Source organism: Entelurus aequoreus, linkage group LG25, assembly GCF_033978785.1.
Source record: "Entelurus aequoreus isolate RoL-2023_Sb linkage group LG25, RoL_Eaeq_v1.1, whole genome shotgun sequence".
NCBI lineage: Eukaryota > Metazoa > Chordata > Actinopteri > Syngnathiformes > Syngnathidae > Entelurus > Entelurus aequoreus.
Window position 1 is genome coordinate 18,740,671 of NC_084755.1, and position 23,074 is coordinate 18,763,744.

Consider the following 23,074-nt stretch of genomic DNA (forward strand, 5'->3'; position numbering starts at 1 on the left):
ACTTTACCTTTTTCTGTGTTGATTGAGCTGTGTTGAAGCAGCAAAAAAGGACATCATGTTAAATGAAGAGTTTCCTGAAGCTGTCTCTGATAGTTGATATAATAATGTAACTGCATTATATAGAGGTTTATTTGAAATAGGGACACATACAAAAACATAGACATCTGAAACAGTTATCCAATGTATGCATCATAGTGTTTGTAGCCAAAGCTAATTTACAACACTTGCCCCCAACAACAACAACAACACAGATCCAACATCATTAAAATAGGAAAATAGAATGAGTCGATAATAATGATAATAGTAATAATACAGACAAAGTGCAAACTAGATAAAAGCCAATAATAATAATAACACAGACAAAGTGCAGACTACATAAAAACCAATTAGTAAAAATTAGTAAAAACTAAACATGGGAACACGATTGTTGCTCAACTAGCATATAAAGCCTACATGAACTCCATGGTGTTCAGGAATGAATAGTCTCCCTATTGCTATTGTACTATTTGTTCAGCTATAGTTACATTAATTATTGGTAATGGAGCAGTCTAGTTTTGAATGGCAGGTTCCCTGCCATCACATGTTGATAAAAATATAACATTTACATAATAAAAATCAACTACAGGCTTCCCAAATGCTGTAATAAATTAATTGATGAGTTGAGCATATATCATCAGGACTCCTCTTCCTCCAATCCAGGAGATCGCAAAAAGCCGCTGCCTGACCAGGGCTCAGAAAATCTGCGGAGACTCCTCCCACCCCCACCAAGGACTGTTATCACTGCTGGACTCTAGAAAGAGGCTCCGCAGCCTCCGAAGCAGAACCTCCAGGTTCTGTAACAGCTTCTTCCCTCAGGCCGTAAGACTCTTGAACGCATCATAATAATCCCCTCAATTCCCCCCAAAAATGGATTAACTCACTGGAATATAAAGACAATATAACATACATCCATAAACGTGGATGCATATGTAAAAGTGCAATATATTTATCTGTACAGTAATCTATTTATTTATATCTGCACCTTATTGCTTTTTTATCCTGCACTACCATGAGCTAATGCAACAAAATTGTGTTCTTATCTATACTGTAAAGTTCAAATTTGAATGACAATAAAAAGGAAGTCTAAGTCTAAGAAGTCTAAGTCAGCATGTGGCGCCACTTTTAACTCTTTTTTTCAAACGCTTATTGCAAACGCTTATTTACAGTAAGTCATTCATTTGACTTAGTAAGTCATTATTTTGTCATTATTAGTAAATTACTAAGTCAAAATATTGACTTACTAAGTATCTCAGGTAACTAGGACTGTTTTGTGTTTTGTTTTTACTTTACGGAAAAAATATTGAGATATATATCGTATATTGCCATTCAGCATACGGATCAGAAAACACAACCAAAAATTGTAGGCTTTTTCACGCGACGAAGCCGGGCTACTTCACCACAATCTGTAGTCTATTGCCCCCCGAGGCTGTGGTGACACCGAGGAGATGGAGACGTGATGATGGCGACAGGCCAAATTACACTGTTCCTTACACCCACCCACCCCCTTCCCTGTCTGTCCGCCTGTCCTGGGCGACGCGCCCCCTCCCCATAGAGAGAAGCCACCTTAACTAACAAATGTTCTGGGGGAAACACTGATATCTGTGAAGAAGTCGCTTCTAGTGTGTGCAAAAAAGAGTCCTGCTTCACCCACAAGCTTTCAAAAAACAAATGGATTTTCTGAAAATAACTACTTTTAATGGCGGAGTCAGTGACTACTATTTATGGCAATGGATGAGACAATGAAACGGTAAGTAAGAACAGAAGGTTAGAAATGTGTGAATGATACATTAGCAATTTTAGCTCAAGTTGTTGTGTAGCTAGCTTAGCCTTCTATTGTAAGACCATAGCATTACCATGCTTTGGCAAAATAAAGAATGATTTTTCTAAAAACTATTTTTAATTACATCTGTGCCTACTGTGTTTGGCAATGGACCAGTTAGTAATATAATCCTTTAGTTTGTTCGAGATGTAGCTTGTAGTGTGGTTTGAATAGCCAGCAAGATGAACCTGTTGTGTTTACAAGTGTTCAAATCATCAGCAGTAAAAGTATTAACATGATGACTTGACTTGACTTGACTTGACTTGACTTTATTAATTCATGCTTGCAGTGGAGCCAGGGACCCACTGAAAAAACAGCTGAAATTTACAATGAATATCAAACAAACAAAAATAAAAATGTGGAATAGGAAAGCTTTTCATTGTCAATATACGCATGTTCACTTCCAGGATTTAGCATTGGAGTGAGAAAGCCTCGTTAGATATGTAACCTTAGCCAACATATCGTACAAGAAATTTACGACCGGGCTTGCTATACTTTGTGTTCGCCGCGTCGTCTCCTCCCTCCTTGAGCCGACAACAAAACATGTTGAGCCGCTGGCTCGCTATATCATCTAAGATGTTGTGTTGTGGTGAAACTCAAGTAAAAATTAGATGGCTGGTGGGGATCACCGGTGTCCATCTTCCATATGGTCATAGCCAAACAAAAAACAAAAATAGCTAGCTAGGGATAGGGGCAAAAGTGTAGTCAGCGTGAGAGGGCGTAGTAAGGAAGACTTAATTTGTATCTAACAACTCTGCCTCTCAAAACAAGCAGCCAGAAAAGTTTAAATGTTGACCAAAGAACAACCATTGCATGTTAAGTAGACCAAAATGACGTGTGTTAAAAATAGGAAAATAATACATTAAGCAACAAAGGAGACTTTAACTTCTACCAAAGTCATTTGGTAGAATGACTATGTGCTGAGCGATCATAAAACTGGAGGCTCGTCTCATAACCCCGCCTCCTGGTGCCAAGCACCTCCGCCGCGATGCACCGCCCGACGGGAGCGCCACACCAACCAAAGCCCACACCCAAACCCTCCACGTGCAAGACCGAATCCACCCAAAAAAAGTCACTTAACAAGAAGCCAAAAAGTGCAAAAACAACAATGCTAGCGCGGCGCACAGGAGGAGCCGTGAACAGGGACACAACATTAGGTACACCTGCAGACGGCACGTGGATTTCATATTTCATTCATTCACAACTCTTCCAACACAAACACCACTGTTCCCGCACTAATAAGTAAAGGTAAGACCATAATAACGTTTTGTCACACACATACTAGGTGTGGTGAAATTTGTCCTCTGCATTTGACCCATCCCCTTGTTCACCCCCTGGGAGGTGAGGGGAGCAGTGGGCAGCAGCGGCGCCGTGCCTGGGAATAATTTTTGGTGATTTAACCCCCAATTCCAACCCTTGATGCTGAGTGCAAAGCAGGAAAGAATGCTGGTATGAGCTTTTAAACACATTAACTTAAAACATTAAACATAACTAATATAATATATTATATATATATATAATATATTATATATATATATATATTATATATATATATATATTATATATATATATATATATATTATATATATATATATATATATATATATATATATAATATAATATATAATATAATATATAATAATATAATTAAACATAAAACATAACTAAAAACATTAACTGCTGCCAATCACATGGTGAATAAGATACTCTTTAGGGTTCATATGTTTTGTAAATCTGACTGTGATGAAGCCAGTGCCTCACCAGACATGAACCTCACCGCACGCCACTGCTTTGTACAGAGAACTGGTTGCATCTGATGTATTGCATTGGACACACAAAACGTAGGGCTTACTAAAATCACTTTTGAACCGTCTCAATTCAAGCATCAAGGCTAGACTTTGGGCCAAACACCATTTTGTGGGACCTCTGAGACTTACTTAGGATTGTTAAAAAATAGTACTACACAGGACCTTTAACATAAAATACTCCACAACCAATGACAGTACACACATGCATACATCTATATTTTGTCGTTTGGGTCATGTTGGGCTGGACAAGTGATCTTGTTTTGGAAGAGGGAATTGTTTACAGAGGTGATGTTGAATGGACTACTGATACAGGAGATTGGTTGTGATAGATCCTGCTGACAGCTCTGTGTCTGTGAACACCAACAGGCCTCTCCATTCTATCAAAGAACAAGTGACAGACAGACTGACAGATGTGGCGTAATGTGGCATGTCCACAAACACACACAGCTGATTGAGCAGGGTTTGCATCTGTTTGAGTTGGCGTTGTGCAGACATGTAAATACACTAACGCCTGCCTTCTAATTCTGATGGCAAATGTTCTGCAACATCGTACCATAAAAATTGTGTCACCTCGTCTTTCTAGTCCAGGCGTGTCAAACTTGTTTTCATTGAGGGCCACATCACAGTTATTAATGCCCTCAGATTATAATAGTAAATAATATATAAATATATCAAAACAATTATAACTGTACAAGGATTCACCTCATTTATCCATGTATCCATCATGATATTGATACACAAGGGTCTGCACATCTGAATATTAAATCTTTTTTATGTACATCCAAAAAATAAAGTGTAGATTTTGCGGTTAAAATGTATTGTTGTTTTTACAGATTATTATTCTAAAATAAAAAATGGTACAACTGTTTTTACAGATTCTGGCCACTGAGCTGATTTGAGGGATAACTTGCTTTGAAATCATTACAGTCAATCAGATTTTCAAGTATTTATTTTATTTTAACAAAAAAAAAATTGGAATGTATAATAATATACTGGTAATATTTATTGCATTATTAGATAATATTAATGTTTAAAATATATGCAACTGCATGGAGTACAAGTATTTCTGTCTGAATGGAGATAATGTAGATCGAAAAGGTAAAGTACTTTATTGACACATATCATTTCCACGTCATATAAAATGATGTGGTGGGCCAGATCATGCCCTGGGCCTTGAGCTTGACACATGTGCCCTTGTCTATTTGTGCTCTTGTATGAGCATACAGTATACGTTGTAGATATTTCACCCTACTTATTGTTGTTAGTTCTTACTTGTCAAATATAATTCGGTTGCAAAACTGATAATTATACATCTGGCCAAACAGTTTGGGATCCCAGAAATTACACGGTTGAATCTTGTGATCATCCAACATGAATGATTTTATAAAACATTTGCGGTCCCAGCTGCCCGTTACAACAATTGAGCGTTGTGTTTGCGTTCGGAGTATCTATCAAATCACTTTTTCCTGCTGAGTTGTTTAGCAAACTGATTATTGTGCACCGTTTGCACCACAGGATTCATTTAAATTGTGGTTTGTTTACTCCATTACAGGATGAGATGCTCGTGAGTGTGAGAGGAGCATGTCCTTTTTGAAATGAATGGTATAGAGGTGAAGATGGAGAAAATAAATAAGAAATTTTTTTGGAATAAGGACGAGAATGAGTACTGACTGGTATCCAAACTAAATTGAACATGCAAAGGAAGACCAGAAACACAGTAAGGTTGTGAGTTCAAACCCCGGCCGAGTCATACCAAAGACTATAAAAATGGGACACATTACCTCCCTGCTTGGCACTCAGTATCAAGGGTTGGAATTGGGGGTTACATCACCAAAAATGATTCCCGGGCAGTGCTCCCCTCACCTCCCAGGGGGTGAACAAGGGGATGGGTCAAATGCAGAGGACACATTTCACCACACCTAGTGTGTGTGTGACAATCATTGGTACTTTAACTTTAACTTTAACTTAAGTGGCTCACTGAACACTGGCTAGTGGCTAGACTTGAGTCTATCTTTCATGTATTGTTGCATTGCTTACTGCCTATTGTGGGTAATGAGTGCTTGAGGGGAAATGGAAAAATGGGTAAATTAAGTCAAAGTTGCATTTTCTATGTATGCTGGGTATCACTCAAAAGATCCACAAGGAATATATTTGCATGTCTTTATATCCATTTGCACCACAATAAAACACCATTTACATGACATATAAACAATATGCTCAAATAGTGGACTCTACTCTAATAGAGACCCTTAAGCCATCACTTGCAAGGTGTATCATCCACTTAGGTATAATAACACACCTCCACTCTAATAGATGCCCTGCCCCAATTAATAGCCTGCATGGTGCATTGTCAACTTGAACAAATAAGTTCCACACCTCAAATGAGCAGCTCTTACTTCATATTTATTCGTAGTGCACAAAAAAATCGATTCACATCAATCGTGATTCTTTTTTGTCCCAAATCTAAATCAATTCATATTTTCAAAAATCGATTAGGTTAGTGCGTCTGCCTCACAAAACGAAGGTCCTTAGTAGTTGTGAGTTCAATCCCGGCCTCGGGATCTTTCTGTGTAGAGTTTGCATGTTCTCCCCGTGACTGCGTGGGTTCCCACCGGGTACTCCGGCTTCCTCCCACCTCCAAAGACATGCACCTGGGGATAGGTTGATTGGCAACACTAAAAATTGGCCCTAGTGTGTGAATGTGAGTGTGAATATTGTCTGTCTATCTGTGCTGGCCCTGCGATGAGGTGGAGACTTGTCCAGGGTGTACACCGCCTTCCGCCCGATTGTAGCTGAGATAGGCTCCAGCGCCCCCCGCAACCCCGAAGGGAATAAGCGGTAGAAAATGGATGGATAGATGGATTAAAAAATAAAGGAAAAGAGAGACTTTTAAACAAAAATAAGAATCAATTTTTAAAAAGAGGTTTTAGGCCATCAACCAGAAGAAGCTATTCTAACCTGTTTTGAAAAAGTTTCAATATAATTATTATGCCAAATTATACATTACGAGAATCGGTTTAAATCGAGAATTGTGATGAATCGAGAATCAATTATGAATTGAATCGTCACCCCAGGAATCGGAATCAGATAGAATCGAATGTTTATATTTTTTATATTTTATATTGCTACTATGGTACATTTTTAGTCTAATTTATACCTGCATTATCCTTTCCATCCTTACCCTTTCCACCCTTTGTAACTGAGCTGCTGTGTGGAACATTTTCCTTTGTGGATCAATAAAGTTTGTCTAAATCCAAGTCTAAGTTAGGTGCCCAAAGATTCACACCACTAATATTTGTCATAATGTATATTAGTACTTTTTTGATTATGTATAAGACATTTTTGTCGAACAAGAGCTAAAAACATACCGAATATAGCTGTTTTTATTTATTTATTACCAAAATGTTATAACTATAGACAGGGAATGTTTTTATCTAAAACGCAGACAGGGTGTTATGTGGCAGTAGTCATGGGCTAATAACAAATTTTGCTGGATGACATATTGGCGATAAACTATATAATTGTCAGCATTATGTTCAGCATCAAATGAAGTACTAATGTAATCATAATATATAACAATAATCATGCAAGTAACACAATAAACTTGAATTTCTCATTAGTATTTTAGTAAAGACTTTTTAATTCTCCTTAATAAGCAAACAATCTAAAATAAAACAGACACTTAATCTCTGAGTGATTATCATTATGACTTGTTGTCAAAGTACTAATAAAAAGTGGGGTTTGGCACACTCTTCACACACCACATAATACTGTGCACCTATGCTGCACTGTATCCCAGCCATTATTAGTATTCAAGCAGCCTCACTTACTAGTATGTGGCATCAGTTTGTACAAACAGCAGCAGTACCTCAACTGCCAGTGCCACTATACAGAATAATATTTGATAGAATTAACTACACTGGTTAAATAATCATAATTGGAATTAACACTAAGTAATAAATTTTGAGTTTGTTTGTATATGGGATGGAAATTTAATAATGTTAATGTTGTGGTGGAACTACAGTATTTGAAGTAAATGCAGTGGCTCCTAGTCCAATAAATATCACTTTGATCATCTAACAATAGCTCATCAAGTCAGCGGACTCTCACATGTTTGCACAAACACAAAAACAGTGCCTCAGCAGAACAAGAGGCCTCCTGTGTCAGATGTCCTTCTTAAAGCCCAGGGGTCAGCCCTGGATACTATTTTGACACATGTGTAGTGTTAAGAGTGGAGCCTGTTGTTTTTTAAGCATCTTATGATGTACATATGAGCAAAGCACAGCCAAAAGCACAAAAATGACACAACGAAGTGGTGTGTGTGTTTGCGCTATGATCCTTTGGGAATGGCCTTCATGTACTCTTTCTTTTTACATCACGTCAGAGGATAAAAAATATAATAGTGTGCTCTTTTTACCTTTGGCAAAACTGAGTGGAACATTGAATTACTGTACTGCTGCAAGACCCATCCCAACTCTCTTTATGGCCTTTGTCAAATTTTCAAACGTTTCTATTATTTATGTTCTTAATATTATTTTGTAAATATTCTAAATTATTTCAATTTTCTGACACCACTTTTTTTTTAACTTACGCCACATTTTCTACATTTTAATTTTTATTTAAATGATATCTATACAATTAAATTCCATAAATGATTTCCATTTATTTTCTTCACTTAGACAAACTTTAATGATCCAACAGGGGAAATTGTTCCACACATTAGCTCAGTTGCAAAGGATGGAAAGGATAAAGCAGGTATAAAGTAGACTAAAAATGTACCGTAGTAATAGTAGCAATATAAAATATAACATATATGTAATATTTACATATTATATATACAGTATATGATATATACTGATATATTATATTTTTTATATTACATATACAATATATAACAATTACCATGTACAATATTACAGTATACGTAACAGCTGCAGCATAAAAAAGAGAGTAGATCCAGCAGAAAATAGACATTATAAACAAAGAGAGGTAGCAACATAGAAGCGGTCAGGTAATAGACAGGTGATTTAGGGCTAAATAAACATTGATTGATTGATTGATTGATATCATATATTGCTGTATGGCGAGTAATTATACAGCTTGATGGAGTGAGGAATGAAGGAGTTCTTGAATCGAACACTGTGGGAACGATAGCTGAAGAAGCCTGTTGGAGTATGAGCTCCGCTGTCCCTCAATTGGCTGGTGGTGTCCCTCAATTCACTGACCAATTACATGTTAAAACCTTAATGTCTTTTTTTATAATGCCAAACAAGACAGTGTGTTTCCTTGCATGCAGTTATAAGCATCAGCTAATCAAGCACCACGTAACAGAGACAGGGCGAGAAATGGCACTACACCAAGATGTTACTTCTGCTCAAGACAAAAGACTGCAAGAACTACTGCAAACCTCAACGTGGATCCTAATAAAGCTTAAAGAGACATGTATATCACAACATAACAATATGGATAACAAAAAATAGCCTCAAATCTCAACACAGAACTGCTTGTTTTTGTTTGTTTCTCACCAACCTTCTCCAGCTTTTCAAATACTCAACGTGGATCCTAATAACACTTAAAGAGACATGGATATCACAACATAACAATATGGATAACAAAAAATAGCCTCAAATCTCAACACAGAACTGCTTGTTTTTGTTTGTTTCTCACCAACCTTCTCCAGCTTTTCAAAATGCTCACGCAGGAACTTCATAGGACGCTCAGGCTTAGCGATGCAGAGGTTCACAATGCACTCTTTGAGGATCTGCTGGATGTTGTGCTTCTGCACAAAAACCTCACAGCCCTTCAAACTCTCGTCTTCATCCAGAGTGGAGGAGGAGGAGGTGGCCATCTTATCTTTTATTTCTGTGGTAGAAAACAGGGTGGACCATGAGAGGAGGGGAGGAATAAAGCAGAATAGAGTTGGGGGTGATGGATGAACTGTGGGAATAAGGGGAATATAAAAATAGAAAGCCAGGGTAAAAATGGGATCATACAGTATGGTAAAAGTGGAGTAGTGTGGGTGGATATGATGGAACTGTGGGGATTTTTACTACGACTTGTAGTTTTATTGCTAATCCTAATCATGTAATGTTTTATTTCCCGCACAACGAAGTATTATCAGATTATAGACTATTCCTATGCAACAGCATGGTTAAGAGTCAAAATCCAGGGGTGAATCCAAACATAATGGACCTGTTCGAGGATTCAGCAGGCTCGTTTTCGCAAGACTTTTTTTGACAGGTCAAATGTCAAGAGGGATAAACAAACCCAGAAAATGGCTTCCTTATTATCGAGTGTTGCTGATTTGGAAATAAATGTCGATTTTGAGTATTTTTTGCGATGGAGTATTGACTCTTTGAAAGACCGTTTGCGTTGTTGTGGACTAAAGGCGTCTAGAAATAAAAAATATCTTGCTGCCAGGGCTTTTGCGGCGTGGGAAATGGGAGTAAAAGCCAAGAAAACCGGACAAGAGGTGAACGACAAAAATTCTGCGGACTACCAAAAAACTTTGTTGGTAAAAGACACTGTTAACTTTTTGGCAGACCCTCTCTCTATTTCTGACGGTTGGGTAGGAGAAAAGGATGGCATGAAGCTCTGGCCGCCGACCATGTACTTTGATATAGGCATATACCCTGGAGTCACAAACATGGACACAAGAATGCTTCAAAGTTACAAAGAAGGCTAGGCTTACAGTTATTTCACAACAGGTCAAATTTCCTTTATGTTTGTATATTAATGATACCATATGGTGAGATCACCATATTTAAAATGACACTCATGAATGTCACACATTGTTTGTTTCCATCTTGTGAGGTGATATGTACTATTCGAACATCCAACAACTGCGCAAATTGTCTTCGGCATATTCAAAAATACACACGACACGGAATAAACAAAAATTCTGAAATATATATCCTACTATTCGCGCTAAAGTGTAAAAACAAACCACGAACTGACGAAGTTTAACAGAAAAAGTATGGAGTCGCTTGGCTTTGTTTATCCCTTCCGAACATTGACCTCGACAAATTGGACATGCACAGACGCCAACTTCAAACTGGTCCATTACAGCAGCGGTCCGGCACCGGTCCGTAACGCATTTGCTACCGGGCCGCACAGAGACATTAAATAATTTATAACCGACCGCATTTTCTCCTACTTAACTTTCGCCAGACACACCAATAAGCTTGTTCATAGATGTATTATAAAAATCCTAATAGGAAGTCGCCATTTGCTAAATTTGTTACATCTTTGTTACATGGGACAATGCACATTAATAAACATATAAAATGTAAAGGTGCCAAATCCTAGCCAAAAATCAGGTTGATGACCTAAGATCAGGGCAGATTAGGAACAAAGTGACCATAGTAGGTAAAGTGCATAAGGCAGATGGAGAAGTGCTTAAGTTTTGCATATAATAATTGTGCTTAAGGAAAAAAATACACATCTCCTCTGGCCTAGTAAGTTAAAGAGCTGCTATACACATCTCCTTTGGCCTAGTAAGTTAAAGTGCTGCTATTATTGCACATAGTCCTATTACACAAATAGCTAGCAATAACGGATGTATTTACGCATGGAAAATTGGACCAAAAGAGCTAACATTAGTGTATTTATGTATGAGACAAAATATGAATACATACATTTTAGAATGGAAATAGTAATCCACATAAATCTATTGGAACTAATATCAAGTATTTCTAGCTTTCTTATACTGTATAGCCATGCTCTTGTCCTTAAATGTGATGTATCACCTATAACCCATCAGATACTAAAGCCAAAAAAAAGCCCACTACTAGCAAAAATGAGTAATAAACTAGTCTATGGAGAGCTTTTTTGCAAAGGGAAAAGTCCAGGGGTACGGAGCCCCTAAAGGGACATGGATGTTTTGCGAGATCTCGCAATACTTTAGAAACAGACACAGCGATGGAGGAGCGGGAGCATGCGGGAGCATGCGGGAGCATGCGGGAGCATGCGGGAGCATGCGGGAGCATGCGGGAGCATGCGGGAGCCTACCCATCATCTGTGCTCTGTGGTGGGACCATAATACGATTTGATGTCTTTATATGTTAGGCCAATACTAAAATAGAAATCAATAAACTTAATAATAATAATAATTAATTACATTTGTAACGCACTTTACATTTGTTAAAATCTCAAAGTGCTACAAAGTATTAAAAACAAAAAAAGGGCTAAAAATAAAAATAAAATGTTAGATTATATAATAGAACATTAAAATATAAATAAAAACATGAAAAACACTATATAAACACTAGATAAAACATAGAAACATAGATAAAATAGAAATAAAAACATGAAAGCACTGGATAAAACAGATAGGCAAGCAGTGCATTTAAAAACAAGAAGGCAGAGAAATTAGATAAAAAGCTGTGCTAAAAAGGTGGGTTTTTAGTCCCTTCTTAAAACGGTCGACCGACTGTGGTGCTCTAAGATGCTCTAGGACAGGGGTAGGGAACCTATGGTTCTTGAGCCAGATGTGGCTCTTTTGACGACTGCATCTGGCTCTCAGATAAATCTTAGCTGACATTTCTTAACACGATAAGTAATGAACACATCCGCTGGTAATCACAGTGTTAAAAATAACGTTCAAAATATAAAACATTCTCATGTATTTTAATCCATCCATCCGTTTTCTAACGCACCTGTTCAAGAAGTAGCATTAATGGTAAGAAGTCTTTTATTTATTATTGGTTAGCTTCAGAATAACAATGGTATTAAAAATAATAAGAGGCTTATTATACTCTAAAAATGTTGGTCTTACTAAAAAAATGTACGCTTTTAGTTGTATTCAGTGTTAAAAAATATAATATGGCTCTCACGGAAATACATTTTAAAATATTTGGCTTTCATAGCTCTCTCAGCCAAAAAGGTTCCAGACCCCTGCTCTAGGACTTCTCCCACGGATGATGGTTAGGCTCCTCCATCACTTTGTCTGTTTTACTTCCAGTTCAAAAGTATTGCGAGATCTCGCAATAAAAAAAATGTTTCCCTCCATGTCCCTTTAGGGGCTCCATACAGTGGTTCCCACTAATTGAATGTTATGGTGAGTTTTTCATGTATTCATTTTTCATGCACTTACTTGCTATGTCTATCTGCCACACGTGGAAGGCCGGTCCGTGAAAATAATGCCTACATTAAACCGGTCCCTGGGGCAAAAAAAGGTTGGGGACCCCTGCATTACAGTACATCCATTTCCATTAGGTACACCTGCACAATTGAATGAGATGCATCATGAAGCCCTTGCTGCTGGATGAGATACACCATTTTCAGCATGATGCAGTGCAACTACTGCAACAATAAACATGTTTTTTTTTGTTATCATTCTAAACAAAAGCAAACTATGCAAGCAATAAACACCATGCTCGGATGTCTTATAACAATCCAGGCAGGTGAGAGCTAAACCTATGCTATGACACTTCCTGATAGGGAAAACCCCAACGTTATTACTGCGTGATACATCTGTTATGGATGTATTGCCATTTCCACATCCCAGCCACAAAAAAAAGAAGCACATTAAAACGAAACCGAAAAGGAAGGCAGCTGTTCCGGTGCATTTAATGGTGAGCTAACATTAGCATCGCAAGCTATGCGACAGCCAAAAACACAACCAAGGCAAACGACTGCGGCTATCGTTGGAGTAGAGGTGGCCTTCGTTTGCCGTGCATTTAATTAAAAACAACAACAATGTGTAATCGGCACTCTCGTAGCTGTCCCTACCGTTATTGTGTGGGGGATGATGCTCTAATAAACAGTGGTGGGATGCCGAGGTTGTCCGCTGGTTAGCTCGGATGCTGCGTTCAACTTCCACAGGGGCTGCGTCACTGTCGATGACGTCAATCTGTCATTTCAGCCACACTGGCTTTGGGCTGTTAATAGTGTAGCGTTTTAAATTTAAATGACTTACAAAGATACGAATGTGTCCCTAATATTTGACTTTTATAATAACGTTCAACCAAAGGTTGAGCTTACAAAATTACAAACAGTGTCAAAATAGGACAGCTAGACTTACTCTTGATTGTTCTTATAGATCAGGCCTGGGCAATTATTTTGACTTGGGGGCCACGTTTAGAGGAAAAAAATGGGTCTGGGGGCCAGTATATCTATTTTTAGGAACACTAATACAAAACCTCACAATAATGTCTGATTGAATGCTAAAAACGTTATGACAGACCGCCTTAAAAAACGTAATGGAATTTTACATTTTTCTATTAAGGATAAAACACTGAATAGTGACAAAATATGAACGTCACACCCCCTTTCGATCGACACATTTTACAATCAAGTGAAACGCAACAAAAATGCAACAAACAGTGAAATATGAACGCGAAGGGTACAAAATAAACCCACCTACAATCTGATACATTTGATGTATCACTAAGCTTTAGAACTTTGTTGTGAATATCTCCTTCCGCGTCTGTGGAAACGCTCCCCGCCCACACTGCTTGGTGCCTCATCTGAGCTGCTGTGACGTAGATTACCATAGTAACTAATTAGATGACCATATAGTAACTAATTAGATTACCATAGTAATTAATTAGATGACCATAGTAACTAATTAGATTACCATAGTAATTAATTAGATTACCAAGTAACTAATTAGATTACCATAGTAACTAGTATATCATCCAAAAGTGCAGATTCCAACCATTGAAATACTTAGTATAGTTGAAGACTTACGGTCATTAGAAAACATGACTGCACATCATAATGGCAGCTACACTTTCCATCTTAAAGATCTAAAAAAAAATTTTGGGAATGTCAGGCGGGCCAGATTGAAAAACATAACGGGTCGCATGTGGCCCCCGGGCCTTAATTTGCCCAGGTCTGTTATAGATCGAGTGAGGACTGTATGCATTCTTGTCTTGGATGGCTGAAGGTTATTCATAGATTATCCAGCAGTTTATTGTTATTTATTCGAAACATTATTCATAACAAGTACCCTACAGCTCCTTTTAAACAGATCGGTTATTAATGCTGATGTTCACCACTACAGTACCAGAGTTTCAACTCAAGGTCCACTTGCATTACCACCACCAAGAACTAATTCAATGAAAAGCACTGTTGTAGACAGAGGCATTTCATTATAGACTTTATTCCCAGTAAAAAAAAAAGCATTTAAGAAACATGTAAAGTTACTTTTTAGATTTAAGAGTTAATCCATCATGTTATCAGTTTAAGAACTTTTTTTCCCCCTCTCTTTCCCTTTTTATTTTGTTTTATTGTAACTGGATTTGCGTATGTTCTGTAACTGGATCTGTGTACTGTTATTTTTTTTAATTATTTAGCGAATTTTCCTTTTATTTTCCTTTTTCCTTTCTTTTATTTGTAACTGAATCTGCGTATGTTCTGTAACTGTATCTGTGTACTGTTATTTTTTATATTATTTAGCGAATGTTCCTTTTATTTTCCCTTTTCTTTTATTTTATTGTAACTTGATCTGCATATGTTCTGTAACTGTATATGTGTACTGTTATTCTATTTTATTGTTTTGAGAATTTTCTTTTTTCTTTTTCCTTTCTTTTATTTGTAACTGAATGTGTGTTATGTTCTGTAACTGGGTCTGTGTACTGTTATTTTTTTCATTATTTAGCGAATTTTCCTTTTTTTTTCCTTTTTCCTTTCTTTTATTGTAACTGGATCTGCGTATGTTCTGTAACTGTATCTGTGTACTGTTATATTATATTGTTATTTTGACCATTTTCTTTTTCTTTTTTTTCCTTTCTTTTAATTGTAACTGGATTTGTGTATGTTTTGTAACTGGATCTGTGTATTATTATTTTACTTTGAACTTTTGAAAAAGGACCACAGGAAGACTAGCCTGACGTTTGTGCGTCGGCTAATGAGGATGTATGGCATTAGAGTTTGTAATAGTAAATACAAATAGTAAATATAAAATATACTATTTAATTCGTTGAATTCAGCTCTGCGTAACTCTAATATGTCTCACAATAATACACCTGAGCGACTATAACGTTTTTGTATTGTCAATAAAGTTGTAACATTTTGAACCAAAAGCTGTCGTAAAGCAGTATGTTTGTTTGTCGCGAAGCAACCGGTTGCCAACGCGACTGCAACAAAAATGGCGGCCACAGCGTCGAGAGAGGAGCATGTTTCCTCTGAAGTTTTGCGAGGACTCGCCCGACACTTAAACTGCCTCAGCGAAGACAGCAAGTCAACAAGGAAGAGAGCCTTGGAGTCAATTAAAAGAGAGACTGTGGACAAAAAGCTCTCCGGTGTCGTCCTCCAAGATCTCTTCTCCGCCTTGCTCAAGCCTCTACTCAAATGTCTCTCAGACCCCATGGAACGATGCAGGGAAATCGCGATTCTGTTGATAACGGACTTTATTTGCTATGTCCCCGAACCGCAGGTGTCCCTGCCTTATCTAATGCCGTGTATGGCACAGCGGTTCGGGGAGAAGGAGATCCTGGAGCCGGCGGAAGAACTCCGGTTGTCGGCTGTGAAGATGTTGACTTTGACGGTGGAGGTGTGCGGGAAGCAGTTGGCACCGTATCTGAATGAAATGATCAACATACTGCAGAGGACCATCGTTGATCCTTTCCCAGATGTCAAAAGAGAGAGCTGCAAATGCACTGTCAACTTTGCGAAGAGTGTGCCAGGTGTGTTGTTACTTCCTGACTGTACATAATCCTACATTATACGGTCTTATCACAAGAAGAATATGTCAAATATGAGCATATCAACAGTCCAATTTCTTACCTTAGTCATTATTTCACTATAGCAGTAGTTCGCAAACTTTATTCACCAAGTACCCCTTCAGAAAACACTTGGTTCTCCAAGTACCACCATAATTACCACCATTAAAATACAGTAGAGTAGTAGCATACTTGCCAACCTTGAGACCTCCGAATTCGGGAGATGGGGCGGGGGGTGTATATATTTTCAATTATTTCTGATATATATATATATTAGGGGTGTGGGAAAAAATTGATTCAAATTCGAATCACGATTCTCACGTTGTGCGATTCAGAATCAATTCATTTTTTTTAAATCTATTTTTTGTTGTTGATTTTTTTAATTTTTACTTTTTTTATTATTATTATTGTTTTTTTAATTAATCAATCCAACAAAACAATACACAGCAATACCATAACAATGCAATCCAATTCCAAAACCAAACCCAACCCTGCCACACTCAGAACTGCAATAAACAGAGCAATTGAGAGGAGACACAAACACGACACAGAACAAACCAAAAGTAGTGAAACAAAAATTAATATTATCAACAACAGTATCAATATTAGTTACAATTTCAACATAGCAGTGATTAAAAATCCCTCATTGACATTATCATTAGACATTTATCTAAATTAAAAAAAAGAACAATAGTGTCACTGTGGCTTACACTTGCATCACATCTCATAAGCTTGACAACATACTGTGTCCAATACTTTCAAAAAGATAAAATAAGTCATATTTTTGGTTAATTTAATAGTTAAAACAAATTTACATTATTGCAATCAGTTGATAAAACATTGTCCTTTACAATTATAATAGCTTTTTACAAAAATCTACTACTCTGCTTGCATGTCAGCAGACTGGGGTAGATCCTGCTGAAATCCCATGTATTGAATGAATAGAGAATCCTTTTGAATCGGGAAAAAATCGTTTTTGAATCGAGAATCGTGTTGAATTGAAAAAAAAAAAAGATTTTGAATCGAATCGTGACCCTAAGAATCGATATCGAATCGTGGGACACCCAAAGATTCACAGCCCTAATATATATATATATATATATATATATATATATATATATATATATATATATATATATATATATATATATATATATGTATGTATGTATGTATGTATGTATGTAGTATGTATGTATGTATGTATATATATATATATATATGTGTAACGGTACACAAAAATTTCAATTCGGTACGTACCTCGGTTTAGAGGTCACGGTTCGGCTAATTTTTGGTTCAGTAAGAAAACAACAAAATATAAATGTTTGGGTTATTTATTCACCAAATTTGTTTAAACAATGGCTTTATCCTTTTAACCTTGGGAACACTATAATAATTCTGCCCACGTTAATCAACATTAAACTGCCTCAAGTTGTTGCTCAGATTAAATAAAATGACAAAACTTTTCTTCTACATATAAAACGTGCAACATTAAACAGTTTCAAGTCAACTCATCATGCTTAATTTATTACAGCATTTGGGAAGCCTGTAGTTGATTTTTATTATGTAAATGTTATATTTTTATCAACATGTGATAGCAGGGACCCTGCCATTCAAAACCAGGCTGCTGCATTACTAATGATTAATGTAATTATAGCTGAAAAAATGGTACAATAGCAATAGGAGAGACTATTCATCCCTGAACACCATGGAGTTCATGTAGGTTTTATGATGCAGTTACATTATTATATCAACTATCAGAGACAGAAACTCTTTATTTAACATAATGTCCTTTTTTGCTGCTTCAACACAGCTCAATCAACACAGAAAAAGGTAAAGTGAAATAACAGACAGACAGGGCTTTGCTGTCCGTAACACACACACACACACCGCAAAATGAGCTAACGTTACGCTAAAAGCGAATTAGCCTTCACCTCAAGCCAGGACTGCGAGCGAGCTGAGCTGCCTTTTATATTTCTAAAAGGTCAACGGGCTCATAGTGATGTTACTATTAGTTGACAGGGAGGTGTTTATTATAATTTGGGGAGAGTCCACTGCCTGATGCTTACCTGCTAAACGCTAAGCACTGACTACATGCGCTCTGAATACGCACTGCTGATTGGCTGTTACCGCTCTGAATACGCACTGCTGATTGGCTGTTACCGCTCTGTTTGTAACCAATCAGATGGTTGTGTGGGTGGGACAATGCTGGGTGCTGTGTAGAGGACTGACAGAGGTAGAAGAAAGCGGAGGCAAAATGTCTTCCCCTTCGAGCTGTCCTGGATGAACTGAAATTATTTTTTCCAATGATTTTGGAACTTGCAAGCGTACTTCTTCTTACTCGTAGTAGCCATGTCTCTTCTTCGTTCTTCTGCTTCGTCTCTGTTATGTTTTTGGACATTACTACTTGCTGTAGTTTTGAAGCAATGCATGATGGGAATCCGGATGTTGTGTGTCAGTGTATTAACGTGCCGGCTGGAATAAACACACGCTGAGAAATAGCTCCGTGCCTGCCTACTTTATGGGTTATAGATAAACCTATGGATAGCGGAGACATATACAATAGTCTCCTTTTCAGGTGAGAGAGGACGCTAAAGGCATTGCCTTTAAGGCACGCCCCCAATATTGTTGTCCGGGTGGAAATCGGGAGAAATTCGGGAGAATGGTTGATTTTCGGGAGGGGCACTGAAATTCGGGAGTCTCCCAGGAAAACCGGGAGGTTTGGCAAGTATGCATAGTAGACCTAAATATTCATTAAAAATAAGGCTTTATTTAACAAGTATATGCAATATTTTTGGCCACTGTAACATTACAGTCAGTTTGATCAGTAACACTGTGTTAGAATATTTCAATCAATCAATCAACGTTTATATTTATAGCCCTAAATCACAAGTGTCTCACAGGGCTGCACAAGCCACAACAACATCCAGATCCCACATCAGGGCAAGAAAAAATTCAACCCAATGGGATACAATGAGAAACCTTGGAGGGCAACGGACGTCGAGTGGATCGAGTTAATAGTGTGAGAGTCCAGTCCATAGTGGGGCCAGCATGGGATCATCTTGAGTGGAGACAAGTCAGCAGCGCACAGACGTCCCCTACTGATGCACAGATGAGTGGTCCACCCCGGGTCCTGACTTTGAACAGCTAGTGCGGCATCTGTGGTCACCTAAAGACCTCTCCACGCAGAAGAGGGGGGCAGAGCAGAAAAGAGACAGCAGATCAACTGGTCTAAAAGATGGGTCTATTTAACGGCTAGTGTATACAAATGAGTTTTAAGATGGGACTTAAATGCTTCTACTGAGGTAGCATCTCTAACTGTTACCGGTAGAGCATTCCGGAGTACTGGAGCCCGAACAGAAAACTGAAAACAGAAAAGCCCGCAGACCTTTTTTGGGCTCTGGGAATCACTAATAAGTCAGTGTTCTCTGAACACAGATTTCTTGCCGGTACATATGGTACAATACAATCAGCAAAATAGGATGGAGCTAGACCAGGGGTGGGCAATTAATTTTCACCGGGGGCCGCATAAGCAACCCGAGCACTGCTGGAGGGCCACACGACAATATTTCAATTACATTTTGCTCAATATTATTTTTGATATACCGTAAGATAAATAATAATGATGATAATAATAATAATAATTAATAATAATAATAATAATTTAATTTAACCTAACTTAACTTTATACAAAAGCAGATTGCTTTTGATGGTCACTTTATCCTGCATTGTCCAACATTTTTCCCCATCAGATTTGGACAACCATCTGTTGTTAAAAATAGTTTTTAATCATATTTATTTTATATTGTTTTTTATATTGGTTTTATATGTAATTGTTTTTTCTTTTTATTCAGTCATTGGTGGAGCTAAGGATAATATTTGAATATTGTTTGTAATATTGTTGTGCAGCACTTTGGAAACATTTTGTTGTTTAAATGTGCTATATAAATAAAGTGTATTGGATTGTCACACCTGCCAGCTTGTCCCAACACGCATTTACCTCTGTGAACAAGTCATTACCTGTGGTTGTCTCTTTAATTGACTGCATCAGAGCTCTCATCCAAAGTTAGCGAAAAACAGTCCAAGTCTCCGGGCATACAGCGCAACAGAGTCCAATAAGCACTCCTTAATAAACTCTCCGTCAGAAAACGCCTTACTTTTTCTGGCGCTTTTGTGAGAAATGACGAAACTTGTCCTGACGGCTGCATCTCTGGGGGTGTGAAATATGGCACAAAGTCCTTGTTGGGTTTGCAGTTTTACCATCAACGCATCAGCCTCCCTTGCGCGCGCTTCATCAGACACATTCCGGTATTTTCCCTCGTGTTTCTTCGTGTAGTGGCGATTAAAATGATATTTAAACACAGCAACCTGTGTACCACACATTAAGCACACGGCTTTACCATTAATTTATGTAAAGAAATACTTGCCAGTCCAAAACACGCCATTCGTCATCAACTTTTCTTTTTTTAGCGTCTCATCACTTGTCTCTATGCACCTTCACTCACAGGTTCCCCCCGGACATACGGCATAAATAACACATTTCAAAATAAAAGCAGCACAGTTGTATTGCGCGCACGACATAGATGTTTTTTAAACTTTATTTTGTAATTTGTAATTGCGCCGTTCAATTCACTCACAATCGCACACGCGCATACGTCCACACGGAAGTAATACAAATAACGCTTTTCAAAACAAAAGCAGCACCGTTGTATTGCACACTCGACATAGATACTTTTTGAAATTTATTTTGTAATTTATGATTGGCCTCACGCGGGCCGGACAGGGATGCGCAAAGGGCCGGATGCGGCCCGCGGGCCGTACAATGCCCAGGTCTGAGCTAGACTGTTCAGTATTTTATACGTAAGTAGTAAAACCTTAAAGTCACATCTTAAGTGCACAGAAAGCCAGTGCAGGTGAGCGTATTATGATCAAACTTTCTTGTTCTTGTCAAAAGTCTAGCAGACGCATTTTTTACCAACTGTAATATTTTAATGCTAGACATAGGGAGGCCCACAAATAATACGCTACAGTTATCGAGACGTAACAAACGCATGAATAATGATCTCAGTGTCACTTTCTGGACAAAATGGAACTAATTTTACGATATTACGGAGATGAAAGAAGGCCGTTTTAGTAACACTCTTAATGTGTGACTCAAACGAGAGAGTTAGGTCGAAGATAATACCCAGATTCTTTACCGAGTTGCCTTGTGTAATTGAGTGATTAAGTGATTCTTTGGCTTACCACTAGAGTTTGAGAATGACTGCACTATACAATCAAAAATACTGCAAAATCATTTCAAACCTAACTGACTTATTATTTATTCTCTAGAACACTTCCACATGCAAGCTGAGAGTCTGGTCAAACCTCTCATGCAGGCAATTGCTCATCAACACTCCAAGGTACGGGTGTCGGTCATCGAAGCCACTGGGGCGGTCATTCGGCACGGCACTGGCAAAAACGTGAATGACGTTCTGTCTCACCTGGCGCAGAGACTGTTTGACGCCTCGCCACAGGTTAGTATTTTCTGTACATTTTCTCATTGCAACTTGGTTGGTCAAAGTTAGTATCGAACAAGTACACAGTTTCAATATGATACATCACATATTTTTCTTTTTCTTTACAACATGTCCGAAAAGGAGTATGAATAAGCAAAGTTTTTTTAATCCATCCCCTTTTCCACTTCATAGCCATTAATAACACATTTGTTCACTTCCCCTCTCAATTTGTAACACAATTTACATCAACATATATATATATTTTTTTTTAATACGACAGTTCTCTTCATAAATTAATGAGTGAATTATGATTCACTTCATATTTTTATCCAACTCTGACTTTACTATCAATCAATCAATCAATCAATCAATCAATCAATCAATCAATGTTTATTCAAAACATTGATTGATTGATTGATTATTATTATTGAAAACATTGAACTCTGACTTTACTACCCTAGTCTCTTATATTGCAGGTGAGAAAAGCTGTGACTGTTATCGTCGGTGACTGGCTGCTCAACTTGATGGACAGATACTCCTATTTCCACAAGTTGATTCCACTCTTGCTGAGTAATACTACTGATGAGATTCCTGAAATAAGGCAAACAATTTTTCTTCATATCAATTAGTGATCACTTCTCGATAAAACATAACACAACATTCCACATTCAGAAAGAGTACAATTTTCATATTGATTTAATTTATTGGTCAATTTATGAACTCTAATATGGCCATTAGATTAAAGCAGTTCATTCCAAAATGGTGCTCAACCTTGGAAATAGAACTTTAGTAATCCCTTGTTTATCGCTGTGAATTGGTTCCGGAAATGACCACCATAAATGAATTTCCAAGAAGTAGGAATTATAAATCAAATATTTTCATAGCTCGGCGGCTATCAATGCAGCTAATCGGGTTCATATAGTGCACCTATAAAGCCCTATAAAAAACATCCAAAACCGGCAACAGTGCTTACAAAGAGGGACTACTTTTTAGGTGTTGTGACACATCGCTTTGCTCACTCTGCTCCTTGCCGACTAGCGAATACCCAGCTTGAGCTGCTAAAAATGTTGGTTACGATCTGCCACAATATAAAGAAGAAGGTGTTTGAGCTGTTATTGCTGCAACTGTATCGTCTTTGGGTTAGGAAAAGTTGATGCAAGGTTATAAAACATGGCTCTTACCTGTATAGTAGAAGATCATGGCACCAAGACAGGAAGTTGGTCAACTCCAAACGCTACCAATTTG

General features: G+C 37.7%; 2 protein-coding genes across 4 annotated transcripts in view; one reads left to right on the top strand and one right to left on the bottom strand.

The window, feature by feature from the left end:
- Positions 1-13,518, bottom strand: part of prkar1b (protein kinase, cAMP-dependent, regulatory, type I, beta) — a 130,192-nt gene extending 116,674 nt beyond the window's left edge. The window contains exons 1-2 of one of the 3 annotated variants that reach the window (XM_062037226.1): positions 13,399-13,518; positions 9,338-9,528 (exon numbers count right to left, since the gene is read on the bottom strand). In XM_062037226.1, the coding sequence (XP_061893210.1) occupies positions 9,338-9,514 (177 nt within the window). In that variant the 5' untranslated portion in view covers positions 9,515-9,528; positions 13,399-13,518. Of the gene's footprint in view, positions 1-9,337; positions 9,529-12,760; positions 12,893-13,398 lie in introns of those variants that run through there. The other 2 variants (XM_062037225.1, XM_062037229.1) reach the window with 2 other exon arrangements.
- A 2,201-nt stretch (positions 13,519-15,719) lies between these two features.
- The window catches only part of LOC133642498 (dynein axonemal assembly factor 5-like), a 56,527-nt gene continuing 49,172 nt past the window's right edge, over positions 15,720-23,074 (top strand). The window contains exons 1-3 of the mRNA XM_062036720.1: positions 15,720-16,298; positions 21,663-21,847; positions 22,306-22,430. Coding sequence (XP_061892704.1) covers positions 15,761-16,298; positions 21,663-21,847; positions 22,306-22,430 — 848 coding nt within the window. The 5' untranslated portion in view covers positions 15,720-15,760. The remainder of the gene's footprint in view (positions 16,299-21,662; positions 21,848-22,305; positions 22,431-23,074) is intronic.